The following is a 23,834-nucleotide window of genomic DNA, read 5'->3' as shown; positions in this document are numbered from 1 at the left end:
AGAGAATATCGAATTGCACGTTAAGCACAAAATTACAAAATTCCTTGTTTAGACGAGGAAGAGTATAGGTAAATCCAAAACGCACATGTCTACGCAAAATGCAAAGCAAAACCTTCATTGCTTAACCATCGTTATAAAATCGCAGAAATAATAGACCAAACAGAAAAAACGATTACGGATAAGAACATTGTCAATCCCTCTTTCAAAATTTGAAGTTAAAATAAACAATAACAATAACAATAACAATAACAATAAGAACAATGTCAAAACACACAAGAAACATCTAAAACGAATTTTGTAATTTTTAAGAAAGTAAACGCACTTTATTTTTCTTACAGATTTCTCCTGCTGACGTTAGGAAAGGCGCAATTTTTTATTCATGATATCAGGCAGAACCCCGTCATCATAGTCCCGATCGGTACCGCTAAAATTTGCAATAGCTACTTGATAGTCATTCATCCAATAGAGCTAGGCCCCATTAGGCAAGTAATATTTTTTTTTTATATTCAGAAGCGCAGGAAAAGATTGTCCATGATAAATTATTGAATACCATTATTAAAACGAAAATTGATAAATTATCTCTCGCATTTGGTAAAATTCAAACATCTGAAAAACGAGTCAGAAGATGGGATAGTTTGGGAAGAGGTTGGAAGTATATATCAGGAAGCCCAGACGCCGACGACATTAGGCTTATAATCGCGACCATAAATTTAATGATTGATCAGGAGAACAACCAGATAAAGATTAACTCAGGTCTTGATACTAGAATCAGGATAATGACAGATGATTCTATACCATTACCCGGAAAACCATTACCCGGAAGACCATTACCCGGAATGCAATTTACCGGAAAGTCATTTACCGGAATGTACCATTTACCGGAATGTACCATTTACCGGAATGTACCATTTACCGGAATGTGCCATTTACCGGAATGTGCCATTTACCGGAATGCACCATTTACCGGAAAGCTTAGATTTTTGCTTTAGGAAATGGTTCCAGGAGCTTGTCGTTCTTGAAAAGACTTCATGGTCTTCGTTCCACATTTCACAAAGTGATTTTAATCACTGATATTTGGAAAAATTATGTGCCATTACTAAGAATAAGGTGGAAGAACAGCAGACTATTCAAAGAATGGCAAACTTTCTGGGATTACAAATATTTATTAACGATTACCAAAAAAAGCTTTGCCCAAAAATATAGTAGGTAATAGTAGTCAAAAGATCGAGGGGCAGAAGTTCGAAATTTAGTGAGAAATGCAATATATATACCAAAATTATCGCAATGCCATATACCAAAATTATCGCAATATAAAAAAAAGCTATCTTTCAGAAAAAAAAAGGATAAAAAACTGGGAAAGGTTTGATAGCTACTATCGTTTCTGACAACTTCATCATAATTTTAAATAGCTGCCTACAAATTGAAGAAAATAAAGTAAATGATTGATAACAACATAACTCAAAAGAACAGCCCATAAATAAAAGAAGGGAGCATCGCTAGTAGAAATATTAGTAGTAGAGTTTTTATACACTACCACAGCAAAATATTTTAAAAGAACAGCCTATGAAACAAAGAAGGATGAATAATCTCTGGATGAAATTTTAGCTTTCGAATTGAAGTTGGTGGAATCCTCCTTTGAAACATTAGTAACTTGATTTTCAATTGAAAAACAGCTTTTGGATTAAAGAAGGGAAAATGCTAGCAAAATGGAAAAATTTATAATGCCAATAAATACTTCATTATAACAAAAAAAAAAAACAAAAAAAAATCAATTTTTTTGGTGTTTAAATTTTCATGTATAGGGATGAGACATAAAACAAAGAATAATTCCCTCACTGGCCAGTTCATCCAATACATCTTTTTCCCACTTGTCCTTTTATCCCATCGACTTTTTATCCATTAGACCTCTTGTCCTTTGACCTTGTGTCCTATAGCCGCATACAAAATAGAACTCAAAAGAACAGCATTTTCTTTAAAGAAGGGTGATACTTCTATGAATTTCATGCACGCATTTGACAAGCATATCTGTTCATATTTATACTTATTAGACCAAGCCCACCCGTGGGCTTAATACTACACACGCAACAGCACGTCGTTAACGATTTTTAATTTCGTTATCAACCCATTCTCGCACCGGTCGTTCGTTTCCATGTGAGTAAAATAATGATCGGTCGCCTTTACGCACCGGTGGTCTCTATTCTCTCCGTACCATCGGTTTTTTGCACTTCTGTAAATCATCGCAATATTTTGTGTATTTCAGTGGGGTTATTGCAAATCTTATTCAGTATAATAATTTGTGCTCATATTATGAAAGATGGGGTTTTGGATAAGACTGAAAACTGTTAGTAAAAATTAAATTCAAATAAATAATTCCCTTTGAGATTTGTACCAGTTTTGGTGCCTTTTATAGATATCATTTTCTCAATAATTTATGATTGTATGTTGCCTTTCTCGCAAGAAATTTATCTGAATTTGAGATTATGAGCATCTTAACGTGTATTTTAACATCAGCTAATTCTATACTCAGTCACAACCTTTTAGTTACAAAGCATCACTCGCAAATCTTAATATATATTGCGATCTCTTGGATGCTGGTATATGAATATTTTGTTGGAAGCAGATTCTATGCGCTTGAAGTAGACTGCGTATTTGTCAAAGTACATAATGAGCCCACTCTCCTTTTTGGCACTTCATACAACAATTTTAACATCCAACGCCTTGCTTTTTCTATAACGAGGAACCTACAATATGACAGTCCTGCACACCGCCTATTTTAATTGGTGGAACTTGGCAGCTCGACTACATTTTTTAAGATTTTTATCGGTATGATTTTGTTTCAAAAAGAAATAACTGTAGTGTTTCTATGTTATCTTAGTTGAGTTAGGTACAGTCAATGCATCTTTGAAAAATCGTAACTACTCTTATCTAATCTCATAGATGATTCTTCGAAATACTTGGAGTACAGAATATTTTATTTCGGCAAGGTACTTCTCGAATTTACAGGGGAGGAAGGATGCGTGGACCGTGAAGTTACCCATTTCGCACACTTTCTTCCTAATGTCTCGTTTATTTTATATTTTTAAATTTATATTTGATAAACCACCCACTGACGACCACCATTTTCAAAAACAGCAATCATACCAAAACTCTTTTGCCTTTTTGAAATATACACGACAAAACGAAACGCGAGGCACAGCTCTTTCAAAGCGGAGGATCTCAGCCCGGAAAGTTAGAGAAAGAAAACCTTGTGGTCACTTATTACCGTCAAATAGTTTCTTTTCGGGTTAGAAAATATGCACATCTTCTCACCGGAATCTGCTTCGGATGACGATAATTTTGAAACTTGTCGGAACGAACTTCGCGAGTTATTTATTTGGACATTTTTCTAAATGTGCGAAACTAAGCTTTACTTTCTGCGTAGAAAACCCGGCTCAAACATGTACGTGTTAAAACAGCAAAACTCACTGAATCACTATACATTTCTTCAAATATTAGTTTCGAAACGATCGGCCGAATCAAAAACTAAAGGTGCGATTATGAGCAATCGTAACTATTTTTAAGAGAAAATCAATACATTTTCGATATGCATGATCCTAAAATTGGCGAAGAAGCGAAAGCTTTATTCATAACATACCTACTTAAGCAAAGCTTGTCAATTTAAACCTATTATTTTTCTGCGTTTGTATTGTCACTCTATCACAATTCTATGTCAGACAATTTTTTGTGTTATTCGTGTAACGATCTATGATATTGATTGGTTGAAAATTTCAAATATTTGATGCAAACTAAAATAAATTCCTACCTATACAAAGCAAGAAAATCATTCTCTAGAAACTATATACCTGGCAACAAATCCATACTAATTTTCTTTCGTCTCCTCTTTACGCTACCCAAAGAGCTAAACGCGAGAGAGCGCACGAGCCTACGGATAGAGACCGTACTTTGCGTGTCTCTATATTCTAAGCCCTGCTACGAACCGTACGTAAACTTTTCGCTTTCGAGCCCTACTTAGCAGCGACCGGTGCGGTTCGCTTCTTTGTTCGGGGCTCTACTTAACGTTAAAACGCTTGATTGAGCCCATGAGTGGGCTTGGTCTAAATGTGCTCTTTAAACAAATCGTACAATGTATGACATTCCATCCATAATCGTTTCAATAAGGTTAGATCAGCGAATAATGTTGCTGTCCAGATCGCAGCTAGGTATCTCATTTCAAAGCTGAAAGTAATACCATTGGTAGGCTAATGGTTCTCAGAGGTAACTCAATGGTTTTTACCGCACTAACTACTTGAAATATAATAGGCTCTCAGCAACAGCCATGAAACAATAACGTTTGAGAACAATATATCATTGTCCATCAGTCAGTCGACGCGAGCAGACCAAATGGCCGAAGACGAGGAACAATTTTTTAGTTTAGATGAGCCTACCAGTGACGGTGAAGAACTGGAGAACAATGTTGGCGAATTGATTCAGACAAACAGGAAGCGCTTCAAACTACTTTACCGTGGTTTTGTATATCACAAGGACAAACAAGTAATGTCTTCAAAACTTTCACTAAAAGTTTCAGAAGTTTATAATCGGGTTTTTTCTTGGGTAGGTGGAAAACTATTGGTACTGGGAATGTGAAAAGCGAAGGAATCAAGATGACGCCGAAAAATGCAGAGGAAGAGCACGGACGAAAGTGATTAATGGCAGTCACGTGATAATAGCAACGAAAAACCACAACCATATGGCAGATCCTCTCAGACTTGAAACAAGCCGTTATAGGGAAGTCCTTAAAAGGAAGGCATCACAAGGGGATGAAAGAACTGAGAAGATCATTCGTCGTACTGCTTTCCAGTTTCCTGTTGAGGTAAATCAATAAGCTGAATGTGTTTGCTATATTTTTAATTGCCACCATGTTCTAGGTTCAAACGACGGTATCGAAAACGGCCCAGCGACGACTTTGCCAGCGCCAACGAAGTTCTGCTGTCTTGCCCAACGATCCTACGGATTTTGATATACTGGATACGACATTTACCAAAACCTTCGATAATGAAAGGTTTTTGTTGAAGAACGTGGAATATCGCAGCGGACGAATAATGATATTCTCTACCGCAGCAAATCTAACAAGTCTAGGCCAAGCGCAGATACTTATTCTCGACGGAACATTCTCTTCCACGCCTAAAGGGTTTCGACAGGTGTTTACTATTCATGCATCTGTGGGGAATGACGCTGCTCGGAAATTCATGCCGTTTGTTCATATGCTGCTGCCCGACAAAGCGGAAACAACATATAAGAAGGCATTGAAGTTGGTGAAAAATGCTGCAGCTGAGAATGGCGTAATGCTTGATCCTCGCGTTGTTCTGACCGATTTTGAAAAAGCAGAGATAACGGGTGGCCACTAAATAACGGGAATGCTTTTAGCAGCTGATTAAAAACAATAGAAGCGTCCATAGAGTAAACATTTTTTAGACAAATCCATCGTCTATCTATCCACAAAGTCAGCGTATTTTTTATTTTGTGTCAACTTATTCTGTTCTGCAGAAAACGACATTGAAACAGGAAGCACTACCAAAACGCCTTGGACGGCTCTACTGATTGCTCAAAACAACCGTAAAAAAGTTAATAGTAAACCATTATAAAACTAGAACCCGCCCGGTTTTGAATGAATTCCACATTTCGGCATCCCAAGAAACAGATCCTGAAGGAAATAGAGGAAAACTAGCAAAACCAATAAGCATGATATCATTTCACATAATAAAATCTTCTTTTGTGACATGGGCTGGATAAATCAATAGAATGCCTTGTTAAATAACAAATATTTACATCAAATCACATTTGGCGCTGTCCATAAACTACGTAGACTTTTTTTCGGCCATCTCAGACCCCCCCTCCCCCCTCGTAGACTTTTGTCCATACAAAATTTTCGAAATTTGTATGGAGCGTAGACTTTGGCCAGACCCCCCCGTCCCCCCCTAACAGTCTACGTAGTTTATGGACAGGCCCTTTACACATTGAACAACATGTAAATGGTTCGTTATAAAAAAAATAGCACAAAAAAAGTTCAACAATGAACCGCAGTGCACAAATTACATCGACACGTTTTGGTGATACAGAAAAATAACATTTTTTGGAAATTTCTATAAATGTCATTTACGGGAAAAGGCTACAACCAAAGCAAAAAAAAAAAACAAGTCAGTATCCCCATTTTTTCTTATTACTGTTTGAGTGTGTAGATGCTAAAGGTAGCTGAGAAACCATTTATTTTGACCAACGATTTCACAGACGCAGAAAATGCGTGAAAGTAAACTCTGAAAAGTCGTACAAAGCAGTTGCTCCAACATCACTGCAAAAAAATACTGTACAAATTACTACGTTCAACTTTCTTAAATTTTATATTTTCCATGTACATTGTGAAATCTTTATGATAGTTAAATTCAGATTGCCATTTTTAAAGATCATATATTTTTAAGAGCACATTCAAAGCATTCCCGTTATTTAGTGGCCACCCGTTAAATGCCGTGAAAAAGTTTTCCCAGATGCTGTTCAGTATGGTTGCTTTTTCCACCTTACTAAAAGCTGGTGGCGTCGTCTGCAAAAGCTGGGGTTGACCGGGAAATACTGTAAAAGTATTCGAATGCAGCTGACGTTCAAACAAACTGAAGCCTTGGCATTTTTGAAGCCCAAAAATGTTCCAGAAGGTCTTGCAGCCATTCGGGCAAGCGCTCCTCAATCAATGCAGCCGTTTCTCGATTATGTCGAGAAAAACTATGTATTGGGTAAAATTCGATCAGATGGCCGACGAGGTATTCCACGGTTTGCTCCAAAATTTTGGTCAATGCGGCACAATCTGTTGAACCACGCACCACTAATGCCATCGAGGGATACCATAACAAATTCGATTCTCTCCTAAAAGGCGGGAGCGATTTGAAATTTTATGCTGTGCTTAACGCTTTTAAGGAAGAGGAACAGTCGACATCTGCCGAGTTCCTAAGATATCTACAAGGTGACGTCCCAGTCTACACCAGTCGAATGAAGAAGCTTCAGCAGAAAGAGGAGAAGCTCAAACAAGCGATTCGGTCGAGTCGTGAAATTTCGATGGCAGATCATCTTCTCTCACTAGCTCTTATACTGCAGAATAAGTAAGTTTTTTTCATGTAAATAAAGATAAATCCATCCAAAATGACAAATAAAAAATTTTACGCAAACATGTTCTCATTAAACTAAAAAAAAGAAGGAAAAATATTCCGGTAAATGGTTTTTCCGGGTAATGGTTTTCCGGTAAATGGTTCATTCCGGTAAATGGTCTTTCCGGTAAATGGTTTTCCGGTAAATGGTTCATTCCGGTAAATGGTATTCCGGTTAATTGCATTCCGGGTAATGGTTTTCCGGGTAATGTCGTAGAACCATGACAGATAGTATAAATGTGCTCATTTCAAAGTTCAACAACTTTTCAACGGAGTTCACCGAGGGTTTTTCATCGGTCAATCTACTTTTCATCATTGACGAGCTCACTCAACAAATAAAAACAATCGGCGAAGCCATAATCTTAGCCCGATTTAGCATCCCCAGCATCCGATTGATTGGCCTCACTGAACTGACGGTTGCCCAAAATTTTCTGAAAGATCAAGGACTCAATATAGCCACAGCGAAAAGTGTACTAGAAATCGCTCGAGCATATGTGGTAACCACCAAGGATTCCATCAAGTACATTCTGAGGGTACCCAAAGTAACAAACGAAATCTACACTCTTTACCAAGTCGAAGCAGCTATATCCAATGGAACTCGAGTTCATCTAGACACCAATTTCTATTTAAATGGAACCGCTCCTTATTCTACAAAATCTGTTAGTGACTCATATGCAGATCAGTTTATCTGCCAATCTTCGCAGCTTGAGTCTCCATCAAAGTGTGTCCAAAAATTTATGGGCGGCTCTTCAGCTCATTGCCCGATGGAGAAAGTCTGTAGCAGAAACATTGTCAAACGGATCAACGATGGAAAAATAATTGTGCAGGATGCCGACATTATGCTAAAGTCGAACTGTAGTCTGCATCGCAACAAACTGGAAGGTTCCTATCTTATCCAGTTTTCAGAATGTACAATACTATTAGACGGCGAACGTTTCATCAACATTAACGTGGATATCCCAGGCAAAACTTTTATCCCAACCACGGGATTAAAGGTAAATTTTACTAACGTAATAGATCGCATACCTCCGGAGCATTTACAGATTCTTCATATGATGCATCGAGAACATATTCAGCACCTGAATGTTACCAGTGAAAGCATTCAAGGAAGGATTCATTTACTGCACTGGTTATCTTTCGGATCGATATCGGTAACAACCCTAGCAATAATTGGAGTCGCGCTAGATTGCATCATCAGGACGTTATTGACAAGGAAAGCATCAGCTACGATTAACCAAAATCAGCATGAGACGATTACCGAGGCTAAGGAAACATCATCTGACAAGTCAACACAAAAGATGAGCGTGAGCTACCCAACAAGACAACCCAGGTTCATTCCACAGTAGGCGTGGAGTGGAGAAAGTCAAGGACTACTTTTTTCAAAAAAAAAGGGAATTGTTAGGAACACACTGATAGGTGGATTAACCAATCAGAGCGAAAGGCGCGTATCACGCCACAGGTAACGACCAATGAAATTTTACGATAAATACTACTTGTCGGCTTGAAGGTTCCAAAGATAATGTTTATTCAAATCAATTTCTGTTACATTGTTGGTGGTTACAATCATATTCAGAGTGGGAGGTGCCTGGAGTTGGCTTGACTAATTTTACTGTGAGCCAATCAGCGTATACTTTACTAATTGTTAAATGTATGTGTGAAAGGAGAATAATCGTTGGACACTTGCGCTGTGAGAACGATGCGCTAAGGCAACAGCAAAGAAAGATCGAATTACTCTGCGTATAATTGAACGCCTGGGAAAGAACATTTTTATATTGCTTAGCGGTGACGATGACATGGGTCATCGTCTCTGGTGCAACATAGAATGGATGGCAATAATTAATTTTGAAGTGTTTGCATTTAACCGGGTTTGTTGCTATGCTGATAGCTGTCGCTATGGTGTCAATAATTTTACTTTACATGTCGCAATGTTCTACGACTGTAGGGAAGTCTGTGACTGGAATATGTCAATGCTTCGTATTTTCAGAAAAGGAATAATGTTACAATTTATGTTCATCTGGTATGCTACACCTTCCCCCTTTAGGAGAATGATGTAACGAAGGGAAATCATTCGTCAAAAGCTATGCTCCAAGGACCTCTAACAAAGAAAATATTAAACTATTTTGATACTAACCGAATTTCGCACTTAGTACAAGACTAAACATTTACCTAATCCCATTTGATTGTTTTTTTTTTTGTTTTTCATTCTCTTTTTTATGGGAATCAGGCTCGGTAGATCTCTATTTTGTTTATTCTATTGTTAGTATGTGTAATAATGTTTGTATCATATTTCAACCATAGAGTTTTTTTTTTTATTTAAGCTTTGATAAGTCTGTTTTTATGAATTGTTATTAAATCGTTATTTTGTGTCAAATGATGTTTAATTTTACAATTTGGATCATTGATTTCGACAATTTTGTAAGGACCTGAATAAAAGGAATCGAGTTTCTTCCTGGTTTCTACCGTTAAATAAACAAGATCTCCAATGTTCAGATTGATCGGATTGGTGTTTAGATTAGCCTGACTTGTTCGGGCCATTTTTTGATGTATGAGATTTCGTTTGGCAATATTATTTGAGTTTTGAATTCTAAATTTAAGTTCACGAAAGTAGTCATCGTAATTGTATAGTGGTTCTACGCCTTTTTCATAAATTTCGTTGGGTAATTGTGCTTTTCTGCCAAAAACTAGTTCGAATGGTGAAAATTGATGATCAGAATGGGGTGTACTATTGCATGAGAAACTATAAAACTTCAACCAATCATCCCAGTCTGTATGGTGTTCATTAGTGAAAGATCTCAGATATTCATTTAAACATCTGTGATTTCTCTCTAATGATCCGATAGTTTGGGGGTGATAGGCTGTGGAAAAATTTTGTTTAATTTCCAAAATTTTACAAATTTGTTCTAAAGTTTGATTTTTAAATTCCGTTCCTTGATCTGATCTAAGTTCTAGAAAGTTTCCATATATCAAAATAAAATTTTCGACTAATGCCTTGGCAATGACATTAGCTTCCTTGCTTGGTGTTGGTATTAAAACTATATACTTCGTCAAATCACACTGGATTGTAACGATGTATCGATTATTGTTATTACTTAATGGAAGCGGTCCAACCGTATCGATTAAAATCACTTCAAATGGTGAAGAAGGTGTAGTGGTGACTATCATATTTTCTTTTGTATGTTTAGTAATTTTGTTCCGTTTGCATAATTCACATTTCTTTATGAACTGTGATATGCAACCTTTCATATCCTTCCACTTGTATTTTTCTCTTATTTTAAGGTAAAGCCGATGTTGTCCAATATGACCTCCTATTGGGGTCTCATGGTTAACTCTTATTATTTCATTAATCTTATTTTTATCCGTTATAAATTTTGGTGGATTGAAGATTATAATTTGCACGTGTCTCACTTTTTCATTAGCAATCTTCTTGAAAATATTTATCGGCCATAGTTTGAAAATTTCATTATCCGAAGATAATGCAATCTGTTTAATTTTCACAGATAATAATAATTTTTCTAATTTCAGAAGTGCAAATTCTAGGGTTTGACTTCAGTTAATTAACAACTGCTGTTGCACTAATGCAACACGTTTTTTACTGTTCTTCGATAAGATTATCATTTCAAGAACATTGTTTTCGTATGTAATAGCTAACTTATTCAATTTATTGGTAAAACTTGGATTTTCGGTTACGTAAGTAGAGAGATGATCAGGCTCTTTACTTACAGCAACTGTTGGTATTTTGGCGGGTAATGCATTTTTATTCTGATGACGGGACAATGCGTCTGCGATTACGTTAGATTTGCCTTGAATATATTCCACGGCAAAGTCAAATTCTTCCAAATCTAAACGCATATTTGTTAATTTTGAGTTTGGATTTTTCATTCCAAACAAGAATACCAAAGGTTTATGGTCTGTTCTCACTGTGAACTTTTTGCCATATAAATAAGGTTTGAAGTAGTTTACAGCCCAATGTATTGCTGTCAACTCCTTGAGAATTACTGGCTTATTCTTTTCACCTTTAGTAAACGTTTTGCTTGCAAAGGCTATTGGTAATTCACCATTGTCAAATTTTTGAGACAGAACTGCTCCACAAGCAATGTCTGAAGCGTCTGTCGTTAAAATAAATTCTCTACTGAAATCGGGATATTGAAGAATCATCGGGGACATTAAATGATTACGTAGCATATCAAATGAATGTTGGCATTCATATGTCCAAGTAAATTTCGCATTTTTCTTGAGTAAATTATTCAAAGGGCTGGCAATTTTTGCAAAATTTGGAACACATTTCTTATAATAATAGCAAAAAGCTACAAATCGTCTAGTTTCATCTCCACTAGATGGAACTGGATAATTTTTTATTGTGTCAAATTTAGAAGGATCTGGTAATATACCTTTATCAGTTATCTGATGACCAAGATAAGTAACTTCAGGTTGAAAAAAATTGCATTTACCAAGATTGAGCTTTAAATTGTAATGCCTCAATCTGTCAAAAACTTTTGCAAGATTCATTAAGTGGTGATTGACTGAACAACCAATCACAATAATGTCGTCAATATAGATAAAAGCTAATTCCGGAGTCAATCCAGCCATGGCAATCGTCATCATACGCTGAAAACTATTTGGACTTATGTTCAATCCAAATGGTAAACGCGTAAATTGATAATGTCCAGACTGTGTTGAAAATGCAGTGAAGTTTCTCGAGCTCTTATCCAATGGAATCTGATGGAAACCAGACATCAGATCTAAAGTGGAAAAATATTTAGCTCTTCCCAGTTGATCTAGAATAGTATCAATTCTGGGGAGAGGGAATTTATCAGCAAGTATTTTCTTGTTTAGTTGTCTGAAATCCACAACTAAACGCCATTTCTTGTCATTGGTATCGGATTTTTTCGGTACCAATAAAATTGGAGAGTTATACGGGGATACTGAATGTTCAATAATATTTTCATTCAGCATTTTATCAACTTGTCTCTGAATTTCATCGGTTTGAGCATGTAAGTTTTTATAGTTTAAAATATATATTGGACTTTTGTCTTGAAGGGGAATTTTTTGAGTGTAAAAATTGTTAACAGTTAACGTATCATCTGGTAAACTAAAAATATCTTGGTATTTTGCAATCAGGTTCTTTAAACCTTTTATTGCATCCGGTGGTATTCCAGCAAAGTTAATCTGATTAAGAATATCGTTTTGACGATTTTCCTTATTTTTACTACTATTAAGTTTCATTATGTAAAAATTATTAAGTGGTTCCATTAAAGGATGAAATTGTGAATACATTATATGTACAGGTTTTTCGGTAGTGTTAATAAATTTAACATAAGGATTATTAGGTGATATGATGGTATTTCCACAGAAAATGCCTGGCAATATTTCCTGTGAATGTACAACCATATTGTATGTACATGGAATATTAACAATTCTTCTAACGACTTCACTTCGTTTTGGTAAGATGAAACCGTTGTTTAAGTTGTCATAAATCGGTATTGTTATCTCTTCATTATTTACACTGAACTTAAGCAGCCAAGATTCATAATCAATTATGCATCTATGGGAGCTTAAGAAATCGCGGCCTAAAATGCCGTCAGTCATGATAGGGAATTCATCATTCACAAGGTGGAATTTATGCTTGATGCACAATCCTCCTTCGAAATATAGGTCAGTTTCTGCTGACGCAATAGTTTCAATTGTGTCATCGGTGATTCCTGTTAGCTCGATTCTTTCTGTAAGGTTTATTTAGTAATTGGGATTCAGTTTACTAAGTTTAAAAATAGAGATATCCGCTCCGCAGTCTATAGTGAACGTTTTCCTAGCATTTGTCATTTGAACATTGACCGCTATGAAATTTGAAGCGTTCAGGTTTATTGTGAGTACGGGTGCTGTAGGAATGGTGTTCCTAAAAAATTGCTTGATGCATGTTGTTGTTGTTGTTGTTGTTGCCTTTAGGGTGGCATTAGGTTTCTTGGTACAATAGCTACGGGTTGAGACAGTGCACCGTTTGGTGCAAACTGATTCGGAGGCAATGAACCAGAACCATGCACCACGTTCATGTGATACATTCTTCTGTTGCCATCTTGTACCCAATTTTGTTGTCTATATTGCTGTTGGTTATTGTTCGGATGATTATATCTTGACCTATTTGACGATTGTTGACCATAGTTTGACCTGGGTTGGTGCGGGTTTGGACGAGGGGAATTTCTGAAATTTCCTCTGCTATTGTTGCCATTGGAACGATTTTGGTAATTTGATTGATAATTTGGTCTATTTTTTGAAAAATTTTTCCTCATCTGCATAATTGATGCGGATGGTTCATTATTGAAATTCTCGTTTTCAATAACAATATTTAATGCTTCCGAAAGAGACGCGAATTTCCCCTCTTTGAGGAGCATTTTTGTCTCCTGTTTGTGTGATGAAGCTGTTAAGGTTTGTATGGCAGCCTTGTTTGCTAACTTTGTGGCTACCGCATTCGGAACTTCTTCCCGAATGTAAGCATGTTTCAGTTTATCCGCAAGTATGTCAATTTCCTTTGTGAATCCAGAAGTTTCTTGACCTTTTCGTGGTTTAACATTTTTCAGATTTGCAAGAGCCAAATCTGAAGTGCTTTTGTCTATACAATCAGCAGTAATTTTGTTTTTTATTTCTTGCAAATCTGCTGGCACTGCTGTAAATAGATCTCTAGCTTTACCAGTCAACTTAGTCAAAATAAGTTGAATGGCAGCAGCTTGTTGCGCGTCTGGTACAATGGTTTCAACTAAACCTATTGCATCTGTGAAAGATTTTATGCCTCCTGGATTCCCATCATAATTTGGGATCAGAGATGCTAGCTCTGAGGCAGTTTTAATGTCTAGTGCCATTGTTACTGATTTAATTTTTAACCAAATAAAAATTTTAACCGAAGAACAGTTTCTTAATCGTAATTTAATTTTGTGTTCCGAAAGTTTTTGCTGAATTATCAACTCAATCTCATTCACCAAGTTTTTAGAAATTTTTAAGAAGTGATTTAATTGATTAATTGAGTCAAAGAAGATTCTAATAAGAAAAACTCATTTTGATTACTCAAGTCCTTTGCTACTTGTCGTTTTTTTTTGCAATGTAGTCGCTTTAATTTTGTTGTTAATCGATTTTTTTAAATTTATTAAAAGTGCATTTAATTGTTTTAAAGCGTTTTCAATTTTCTCTGACATTACAAAATATATACTAATTCACTATTTCAAAATTCATAAAAAGGTTAATGCTCATCATATTGATTTTGGGACTGTTGTGTCGAAAATATTACAGCTTATTGGTTCACGTAGAATTCATAATATAAAAATGAAAAATAAAAATGAAATCATAACAGCTTTTCTTTTTACATACAAGGCATAATAGTTCTAGTCATTGTTGCTCACAATTGCTAAACATAGTACTGAACATAGTCGATTTCACTTATTACAAGCACTTGGTTAGTGAGAATCTGTGGGCTGGGTCGGAATGACATATCTACGAAAATAATTCACGCACAGGGTCTAAAAGGATGAAATCTCCGCAATTGTACTCCTACCTCGTTACTGCTTTCATGTAGAAGTTTCTTCCGGGTCGCTTCCTCCGTTCGCTGTTTCATCAGGATGTTGAAGCACTATCAGTTTACGTCATTTGTTATCTTCGCTGTCCACTTGTTCTTCAGCACTTACAGTTAGCGAATTGGTCACTTTCGCTGTCCGCTGGCTCTTCAGTCTGTTTAAATATCTTCAGTTTTTGAATTGGTCATTTTCGCTGTTCACTGGATTTTTAGCTTGTTAGAGCACTTTTAGTTCAGCTGGTAACACAGGTCACTACTTCATCCACTGGTTTTTCCAATTGTTATAACATTTTACACTATTACTGAATGTCTGTGTTAACGGTTCAGTTGTCGTTTTTTTTTCACACATCAATGTTTGCTATTAATTAAGCTTTTCTAAGCGCATCGCGCCTGATCCGCTTTTCGACTATCTTAAAGATAGTTATGAGGAGCTGCAGCCCCGTGATTGTTAACACTATCCAGAGCAGTGTACTATGGGACTCATGCTGCTCTGTATGAAAGTCCTGAGTGTTTATTATAGTGGTGTCGTTGCTACCACTGGTGTCAACTTTAGGGGAAGACTTTTTGTTACCCATTTTCACTGTATGAATAGGGCTGATTGGAAAAGTTAACGATACACTTTAACACTGATCAAAATTTCACTGATGCAATGCAAACAATTTTACTGAGTCGGGCTCCGAAGAGTTCGACAGTCACTAGTCGCCATTTACGATAAATACTACTTGTCGGCTTGAAGGTTCCAAAGATAATGTTTATTCAAATCAATTTATGTTACATTGTTGGTGGTTACAATCATATTCAGAGTGGGAGGTGCCTGGAGTTGGCTTGACTAATTTTACTGTGAGCCAATCAGCGTATACTTTACTAATTGTTAAATGTATGTGTGAAAGGAGAATAATCGTTGGACACTTGCGCTGTGAGAACGATGCGCTAAGGCATCAGCAAAGAAAGATCGAATTACGCTGCGTATAATTGAACGCCTGGGAAAGAACATTTTTATATTGCTTAGCGGTGACGATGACATGGGTCATCGTCTCTGGTGCAACAGCAAAGAAAGATCGAATTACTCTGCGTATAATTGAACGCCTGGGAAAGAACATTTTTATATTGCTTAGCGGTGACGATGACATGGGTCATCGTCTCTGGTGCAACATAGAATGGATGGCAATAATTAATTTTGAAGTGTTTGCATTTAACCGGGTTTGTTGCTATGCTGATAGCTGTCGCTATGGTGTCAATAATTTTACTTTACATGTCGCAATGTTCTACGACTGTAGGGAAGTCTGTTACTGGAATATGTCAATGCTTCGTATTTTCAGAAAAGGAATAATGTTACAAATTATGTTCATCTGGTATGCTACAAAATGTAGCATCAGCAATTTTATATAATAAATAGGCACAGCACACGAGGCTCAGACCTCTTTCATCGCTCAATTGTCAACGCAGGTTTTTAGTTGTTTTTTTTTTTAAAGAAATTCCAACTCTACAAATTATTAGCTCGTTATATATGAAATACAGATTTTTGAGCTAGAGGAGGTAATTTTTGTATGGGATACAGATTTTTCATCCAAGTTTTTTTATGGGATACAGATTTTTGGAAATAGCGATACAGATTTTTCAAAAAATCATCTGGCATCGCTGCTCTAGAGGCACGTTCTCCTCCATTTGGGAAATTTATGCCATCGCCATGAACACGAGCATATTCATCATATACCTGACGGAGAAGGGAAGGAAAAAGGATAGGACAGGGGAAAGGACAGGAAAGGGAATAGGATCGTCATACACGCAAAAGCGCACCACAATGGGTTCACATGGCGTCCTGAAAAGGACACTGTAATAAGCGTACCACAATGGGTTCAAACAGCGCCCTGAGAAGGGCACTGTGATAATGCATAAAGCGTACAGAAAGCCTATAGCTCTTTACCGCAGCGGGTCAAGAACGTCCTGAAGATTCAGGTTTCTGAAGTCAGTTTCACTTCCGAGTACTCGGAAACGCAGTTGCGCAAAAACTGGACAGTTACATATTAAATGATACGAAGTTCCATAATCGGATTCACAGCTATCATAGGCAAATGAATCAGCTTACTGAATATTCGCCATGTGATACCTGAGTCGGCAGTGGCCAGTCAATGCTTTGACCAGCATGCTGCAATTCTGCTTTGACAGATTTGTTAGATATTTTGCAACCCCTAGAGATGGCTCAGTACAATACAATTTTGTTTGACGACATGATTCTAAACTATTCCAGTATTGTTTGTGCTGAGTGGCAGCCCAGGTGTCAATCTGAAGCTTTACCCAACACTTGGATACCGGAATAGCTGGTTCAGGGCCAATGAAGTCATGTGATGCTCCAGTGGGAGCTAACTCATCAGCTAATTCATTTCCAGCGATGGAAGAATGGCCAGTAGCGTGGTTAAAAAAATCGTTTTTGCTCCACACCGCTTATTCGATTCCTAACCAGATTGTATGGCTTCTCCCAAAATTTGAGCTTATTTGGTTGGAAATTGAGACTGCACAAGCCCTGCAAAGTTTGTATGGGAATTACTATGGGAAAACGATGTTTTTCATTCAATCCACCGTAGCATTTCCCCAAGTGCCGTAGTGGGTTAGTCGACCCTTGGTAATCCTAGGCTACTTTATCAGCTACAACTTTGCCGAAGACCGCATTCAAATCGGACGCCTCATTAATTAGTTATCGATTTGTATCCAACTGGGCAAACTTTAACAGTGATCCTCCAGCTTTCCAGCTGGCAACATTGCTGCACATGGCGCCAAGGATATCACACTGAAATCATGGCTACTATGTTTTACTGCAAAATGCAGTGATGCCTACCGATTAGTTTAACCATCATGAGTAAAGATTTCGATTCTGGATAAAAATCGGTAACTAACTAATGAGTTGTTCGATTTGAATGCGGTCTTCGGCAAAGTTGTAGCTGATAAAGTAGCCTAGGATTACCAAGGGTCGACTAACCCACTAAGGCACTTGGGGAAATACTACGGTGAATTGAATGAAAAACATCGTTTTCCCATACTAATTCCCATACAAACTTTGAAGGGCTTGTGCAGTCTCAATTTTCAACTAAATGAGCTTAAATCTGGATAGGAATCGAATAAGCGGTGTGGAGCAAAAACGATTTATTGAACCACGCTAATGGCCAGGTACCCATACAAGGTGAACAGCTTTTGCTGAATTCAGCTCCTCGATTTCCGTTCGACAAGCGAAGACTATCTTCGACCTGGAGTTGGCCGAAGCAAGTGCTTTAATAGTAGCCTGGCTATCTGAACAGAAGTATATTGCTTTGCCCATCACGTGCTGCTGAAGTGCTGATTGCACTCCGCACATAAGAGCAAAGATTTCGGCCTGAAAAACGGTGCAGTATCTACGAAGTGAGTAAGACTGATTCAGCCTTAACTCACGAGAATAAAGCGCCGTCCACAAATTACGTAACGCTCTAGGGGGAGGGGGGAGGGCAGCCAAGCGTTACGACCCATACAAAATTTTTAAGATTTTCATACAAAAAGCGTTACGGAGGGGGAGGGGGGGGGGGGTTGAAAAATGCCGATTTCAGCGTTACGTATTAAATGGACGCTGCCTTAACACCAGCACCTGCTCGACCTACGAGAAGGGAGCCATCAGTGTAATATACGATGCCGTCTGAAATACTTCTCTCCAGATAACCAGATGTCCGCTCTTCCCGGGAAGGGAAATTCGTGGAAAATGTCCTATATGGAAAATTACAAGTAATTGTAAGATCACTTGGAGCTATGACAACTTTGTCCTAATTCACCAAACGTGGAAACAACGAGGTGTGGGTTGAACTGCGGTTCACAGGTGTTTCCTCTAGTGAACCGAGTACCCATAGGCGGTAAGTGCAAGAAAGTGCTTCTTGTTTGAGATGAATGTGTAGTGGGGCAACGTCAAAGAGAACTTCGAGCGCTGCCGTAGGAGTTGATGAGAACGCTCCAGACATCGCCATTAAGCACATCCTTTGGAGATGGCCTAACTTTGATTGGACCGTTCTCACTTCGCCATTTTGCCACCACATAAGATATCCATAGACCAATATTGGACGAACAACAGTTGTGTAAATCCATTTGACATACTTAGTTTTTAACCCCCAAGTTCTACCAAAGGTTTGCCGGATTGCCCGAAGGCCATACAAGCTTTCTTGATTCTGAACTCAACATGAGGTGTCCAGGAAAGCTTGGAATCAAGAATAACTCCAACGTACTTCACCTGTTCAGTCACATAGATTTCAGAATAATAAAAAAACGTGAAGGTCGAACACCATTACGGTTTCGCTTTTCCGTGAAAAGAACAATAGATTTTTTACTCGGATTTACCGAAAGGCCATATTGGCGACACCAACCCTCAACTACCTGAAGAGCGTTTTGCATCAGGTCGAAAAGGTTGCTGATGCACATACCGACTATCAATGTTAGGTAGTCGTCGGCAAAACCATAAGTAGGAAAACCGCTATTATTGAGTTGCCTCAATAGCGTATCTGCTACGAGATTCCACAAAAGTGGTGATAAGACTCCCCCTTGGGGGCATCCACAAACACTCAATTTCCTAATCGCCGCTTGACGCAATGTCGCGAAGACTTTCTCAGGTGAGCCACCATAGTATGTGCCCAGTCGAAGCATTTAATTTGGATATTACACCTAAATGTTCCTCTCTTTTGGACTACTCATCCTTGAAATTGGTTGACATGACGTTGAGCTCCTAATCAACCATTTGGACCCTGTAACCCTCAGAGGATGGGAAGAGTTTTCGTCCACAAACGATAAGGATTCTTTGAAGGATCTGACCGAATTTCTACAACGAAGGATCCGTGTGCTTGAATCACTTCCAACGAAGACCGCTGAAACTTTTACTATCGAGTTCAACCGAAGTACAAAATTTTGATTGCGAATTGGATTACCGACTGGGAACCACTACCAGTTTGTGAAGGTAAATACCACGGAATATGGTAGCCGTGGCCAGGCTCGTTAGATACCACATTCACACCCTCTCCTCCTCTTCCGTACATACACCTTCATACCTGTGGTTTTAGGCTGTGCTGACACGATAACCATGACATCATCGACCAACCGCTGGAGATGGACGTGTTCCTGCTCGCTGGACGTTCGATAGGAACCGCATTTTATTGTGTAATATACACATATCATTTTATTAATCGGTGCACTCAGCGCTCCACTTTATAGTAAACGCCAAACAGTAAAAACTCAACGTTGTTACATGAATTTATTTACCTTCAAGGTTGGCGCATTAAAGGCTTCTGCATATTTACCAACATGTCACTGGCAATTAAACCAATTTCCTGGACATTCGAACGACAGAGAATTTTAATATTCATATATCTTCCTTCAATATAATAATTTCTCTGAACAGCTTCTGGAGGCGGATCGTAGTACAAAATCAATCGCTGGTGATTGTGTGCTCCACTGACATTTTGTCTCACGTAATACCACTGTCATAATTAACACTACCTTATTTTAATAAAACTCGTACTTGTGAATTATTCGCGCACTGTTTCGAATATGCTACCAGATAAATTACCGACTAAACGAAAAAAAAAAACGGAATATTCCGACGATGCTCTGGACAGAACAACAAGCGCAGCTAGACATAACAAAGATTTTGACGTTTTGACATATTCTGCCACGCCAAAGAAACGCAAACTAGTGTTATTATTTTTTTTTTTTGGCGTTACTGTTATGTCGTAAAACCGTAAAATACAACTCATGAGTGAATAAATTGGAAATATGCTGTTTGAGCGTATTATATGAGTAATACAAAAAAATAGTCAAAATGTATTATGGTTACAGTACCGAATATAAATATGAATACAATAATAAAAATATGAAATTGTCATCATTACTTTCTCCGATTAAATGATCATTCTAAAAAATTAAAATTAAATTTCAGTTCAGACGAAATGTTGCTAAATTGAAACTCTTGTTTTTACTTGAGGCAGAATAATAATTAACGAGCGATAGATTCAGTTATAACTATACTCAATACTTCAGTTTTCTCAATATTCTCTACCAGCACTGTAAGATTCACGAAGCATCTGCCATATTGTTTTCTGCGTAGGAATTAAAAAAAAACTCAAGAGACACAGTATTTGATAGTTGTTGTTGTAATATCTATTCATCTCTAAGGCACTTGAAATATGGATAAGTAAAAACCGAGGTTCCACCACAAATCTCGAACCGCAGGTAAATCATGCCTATCATGTCACTCAGAAAGGGTCTTCTCATAATTTTAATCCGAGAAGTTAACAATTAACTTTATCCCTAGGAAGTCCATTTTTAAGTCGGACCAGCTGAGTGTGAATAAACACAATTTATTTATTTAATTTGAAAATTTTGCAGTTCATGTTATCAGCCTTTTATTTATTTGTTATTCTGTGATGTTTATTCCTCTCATATAACTCAATTTCAACCAAAGCTTATACTGTGTCTTATTGGTGTTTTCTATGAGTCATATAATTGTGAAATTGCTTAATTACAACCAATGGTTTTAATCATATTATATAAGTATTTTCAAAGTTCATGAGATTGAATAATAACTTGATTAGAGCTAATGATCATTTGGAAGTTGGTTGGAACCAGCTATGTTCCAAAATATTCGCACTATAAGTGTATTAGCATACATCTTATATAACTTGAAAGATGTTGTATAAGCCGCCATTTTTTGCGCTGTTTTGATGTTATAGGTGTACATTTTTGTATAAAAATTACAAGAAAAATACAAGGGGTTATGTATGAAACCTGCAATTTTAACTCTTATATAACAAGTTGTGTTACTTGGGGAAGCAGGCTTTGTCCCAATGAGGACATTACGCCAAGAAAAGGGAGAGAACAATAGCAAACAGCTCAAGAAAAGTCATCTTTAATCGATGTTTAATCTGCCTTCGCTTTCCAAAGAGTCGGTTTCGGATTTACACGTTCTTGTTGAGGGTTTTGAAAGAGCCGTGCAAACTTTGGAGCAGGTCGTCCAGTAAGGGGAGTACAAGGACCTTTTGCTAGTAAATCTCCTAATCAACCACTTGGACCCTGTAACCCGCAGAGGATGGGAAGAGTTTTCGTCCACAAACGATAAGGATTCTTTGAAGGATCTGACCGAATTTCTACAACGAAGGATCCGTGTGCTTGAATCACTTCCAACGAAGACCGCTGAAACTAAGGGCTTTCATTCGGTGCAGCCGCAGCCTCAAAGGAAGCAGCAGCAGTCGACGGTGAAAACTAGCTACAATCGGAAAACGGTACGTGACGTGCAAGGAGCCATTTTCTCTATTAATGCCCGCATTCCACCGAATGTCAGTGGTTTACAGGGATGCACTGCTGAAAACCAACTCTCCCCACTCTCCCACCCAGCATGAATTGCTTTAAAATGGGCCATGTGTTCAAAGAATACCAGTCCAAGTTCAACTGTCGGAAATGTAAGGGTCGCCACCACATTTTGATGTATTTTAGGTCGGAGAAGGATAGCTCTGCAAAGGTCGCAGCGATTGCTAGGGGCAGCCATCCTTCAATTTCAAGGGAATCATCCGAAATCAGTGAAGCTACCGGATCGGGTTCGTCTCAGGTGGTTAACATGACAGCCACCGACACTTCGGTTTCTGGTGCGGCTCAACATGAATCTTCACAAATCTAGTTGGCAACGGCAGTCGTCGGGCTCTGCTGGATTCAGGTTCGGAAAGCAACTTCATCACGGAGCGGCTTAGTCAACGGAGGAAGACCCACCGAGAAAAGGTAGACATCTTGCTGCGTGGGATTGGTCAGTCAGGGACCACAGTCTGGCGGTGGTTCGTTCGCGAGTTTCTCAATTCTCGCAATTTATGAGTTTCCTTGTTCTACCTAGCGTTACGGTGAATCTTCCAACTGCTACAACCAATACGGATGGTTGGACGATACCTCTAGGGATCAAACTGGAAAGTTTACCGACCTCGATTTGAACTGGTGGCTTCCAGCGTTTATTCCTTCAGAAATCTTAACTTCAAAAGATGTATTATAAAAAAGTTATAAGCGTATTAGAAGACATCTTATGTTTTTATTTAGCCATATTTACGTTGACTCATAAGAGATATGAAAATAATATAATTAACTTTATCATGCTCGAAATGCGATGATTATGTGATTATTCAACACTTATAGAGCATTGTTAATGGTATCTTATGATCTTGGCAGTAAACAATGTTTACTTTTGCACTCAATCATAATAAAAAATCATGGCCACGCTTCGACCAGTGTTTTTTTTTTTTCATCAGCTGACTTACTAACAAAACTAATCACCAGCAGAATCGGGCACCACTTGTGTTTTTTTTATTCTTAATCACTTAACCTAATTTACAGCTCTTTTGTCCACTACGGCACTACGTGAGCGATTCCAATTGGACGCTGCACTTACACTTTTTGTACAGCGCCTACATATATTCTATTCTAATTCAACTACATATATCGAACTGGTGCCTTGTGCTGTTTCAACTTTTCTACCCTGTCCACGGTAGAATGATGAGCACGATGATGCTGATGTGTGGCTGCTGTTCCTTTTCCAGTCCAATTGGGGATCGTCCATTATGAGTTGCGGCTCGCCGATATCCAAATTCCAGGTCCGTTAGAGCTATATGCTCCGAAGAGGGTCAGGTGTCAATTGCTCTCGGGGGAAGAGCAACTGATGAAAATTTGCAAGTGTCGGGGCTGGGATCGAACCCATGACCATCCACTTATGAAGCGAACGTGTGGACCACTGCGCCACGGACCCCGACAACCACTTGTGTTCCAGGGACCAAATAGCTCAACACCCAACTGAGAACCAGTTATCTGTCAAGCTGAATTCTCCTGCAAGTAGCGCTACAGTAGTGGTCGCATCTTTATTCGGTTCACTTTTTCCGTTACGTCTTCAAAGGGTCGACATCTGTGAGCCTGACAAGCATCCCGTCGGTGCGCTTCACATTCTGGTCGGTCAAAACAGCAGCCACAACACAATCCTCAATCCGGCCACATCACATCGCATCACGGTCACATCACCACCGCGAGTGGCAGTCCGCGGTTGTCTTGATCTGATGAACTGCGTTGCCATTGATCGCATCACTAAATGCTGC

The 23,834-nt window shown here is 38.1% G+C and overlaps 2 protein-coding genes across 3 annotated transcripts in view; one reads left to right on the top strand and one right to left on the bottom strand.

Moving 5' to 3' along the window:
• Positions 1-23,834, bottom strand: part of LOC109401442 (glutamate [NMDA] receptor subunit 1) — a 416,903-nt gene that overhangs the window by 332,001 nt on the left and 61,068 nt on the right. The gene's annotated exons all lie outside the window — the stretch shown is intronic.
• LOC134292179 (uncharacterized) lies at positions 1,003-14,562 on the top strand. Its single transcript, XM_062861073.1, has 2 exons — positions 1,003-14,015; positions 14,064-14,562. The coding sequence occupies exon 1, from the start codon at positions 7,388-7,390 to the stop codon at positions 8,510-8,512; it is 1,125 nt and encodes a 374-aa protein (XP_062717057.1). The 5' UTR covers positions 1,003-7,387; the 3' UTR covers positions 8,513-14,015; positions 14,064-14,562.

This window comes from Aedes albopictus, chromosome 3, assembly GCF_035046485.1.
Source record: "Aedes albopictus strain Foshan chromosome 3, AalbF5, whole genome shotgun sequence".
Taxonomy (NCBI): Eukaryota; Metazoa; Arthropoda; class Insecta; order Diptera; family Culicidae; genus Aedes; species Aedes albopictus.
This window is presented reverse-complemented; position numbering and strand designations above follow the sequence as displayed.

Coding starts and splice junctions, on each gene's coding strand:
- LOC134292179 (XM_062861073.1), top strand. CDS start 7,388: ATGACAGATAGTATAAATGTGCTCATTTCAAAGTTCAACAACTTTTCA.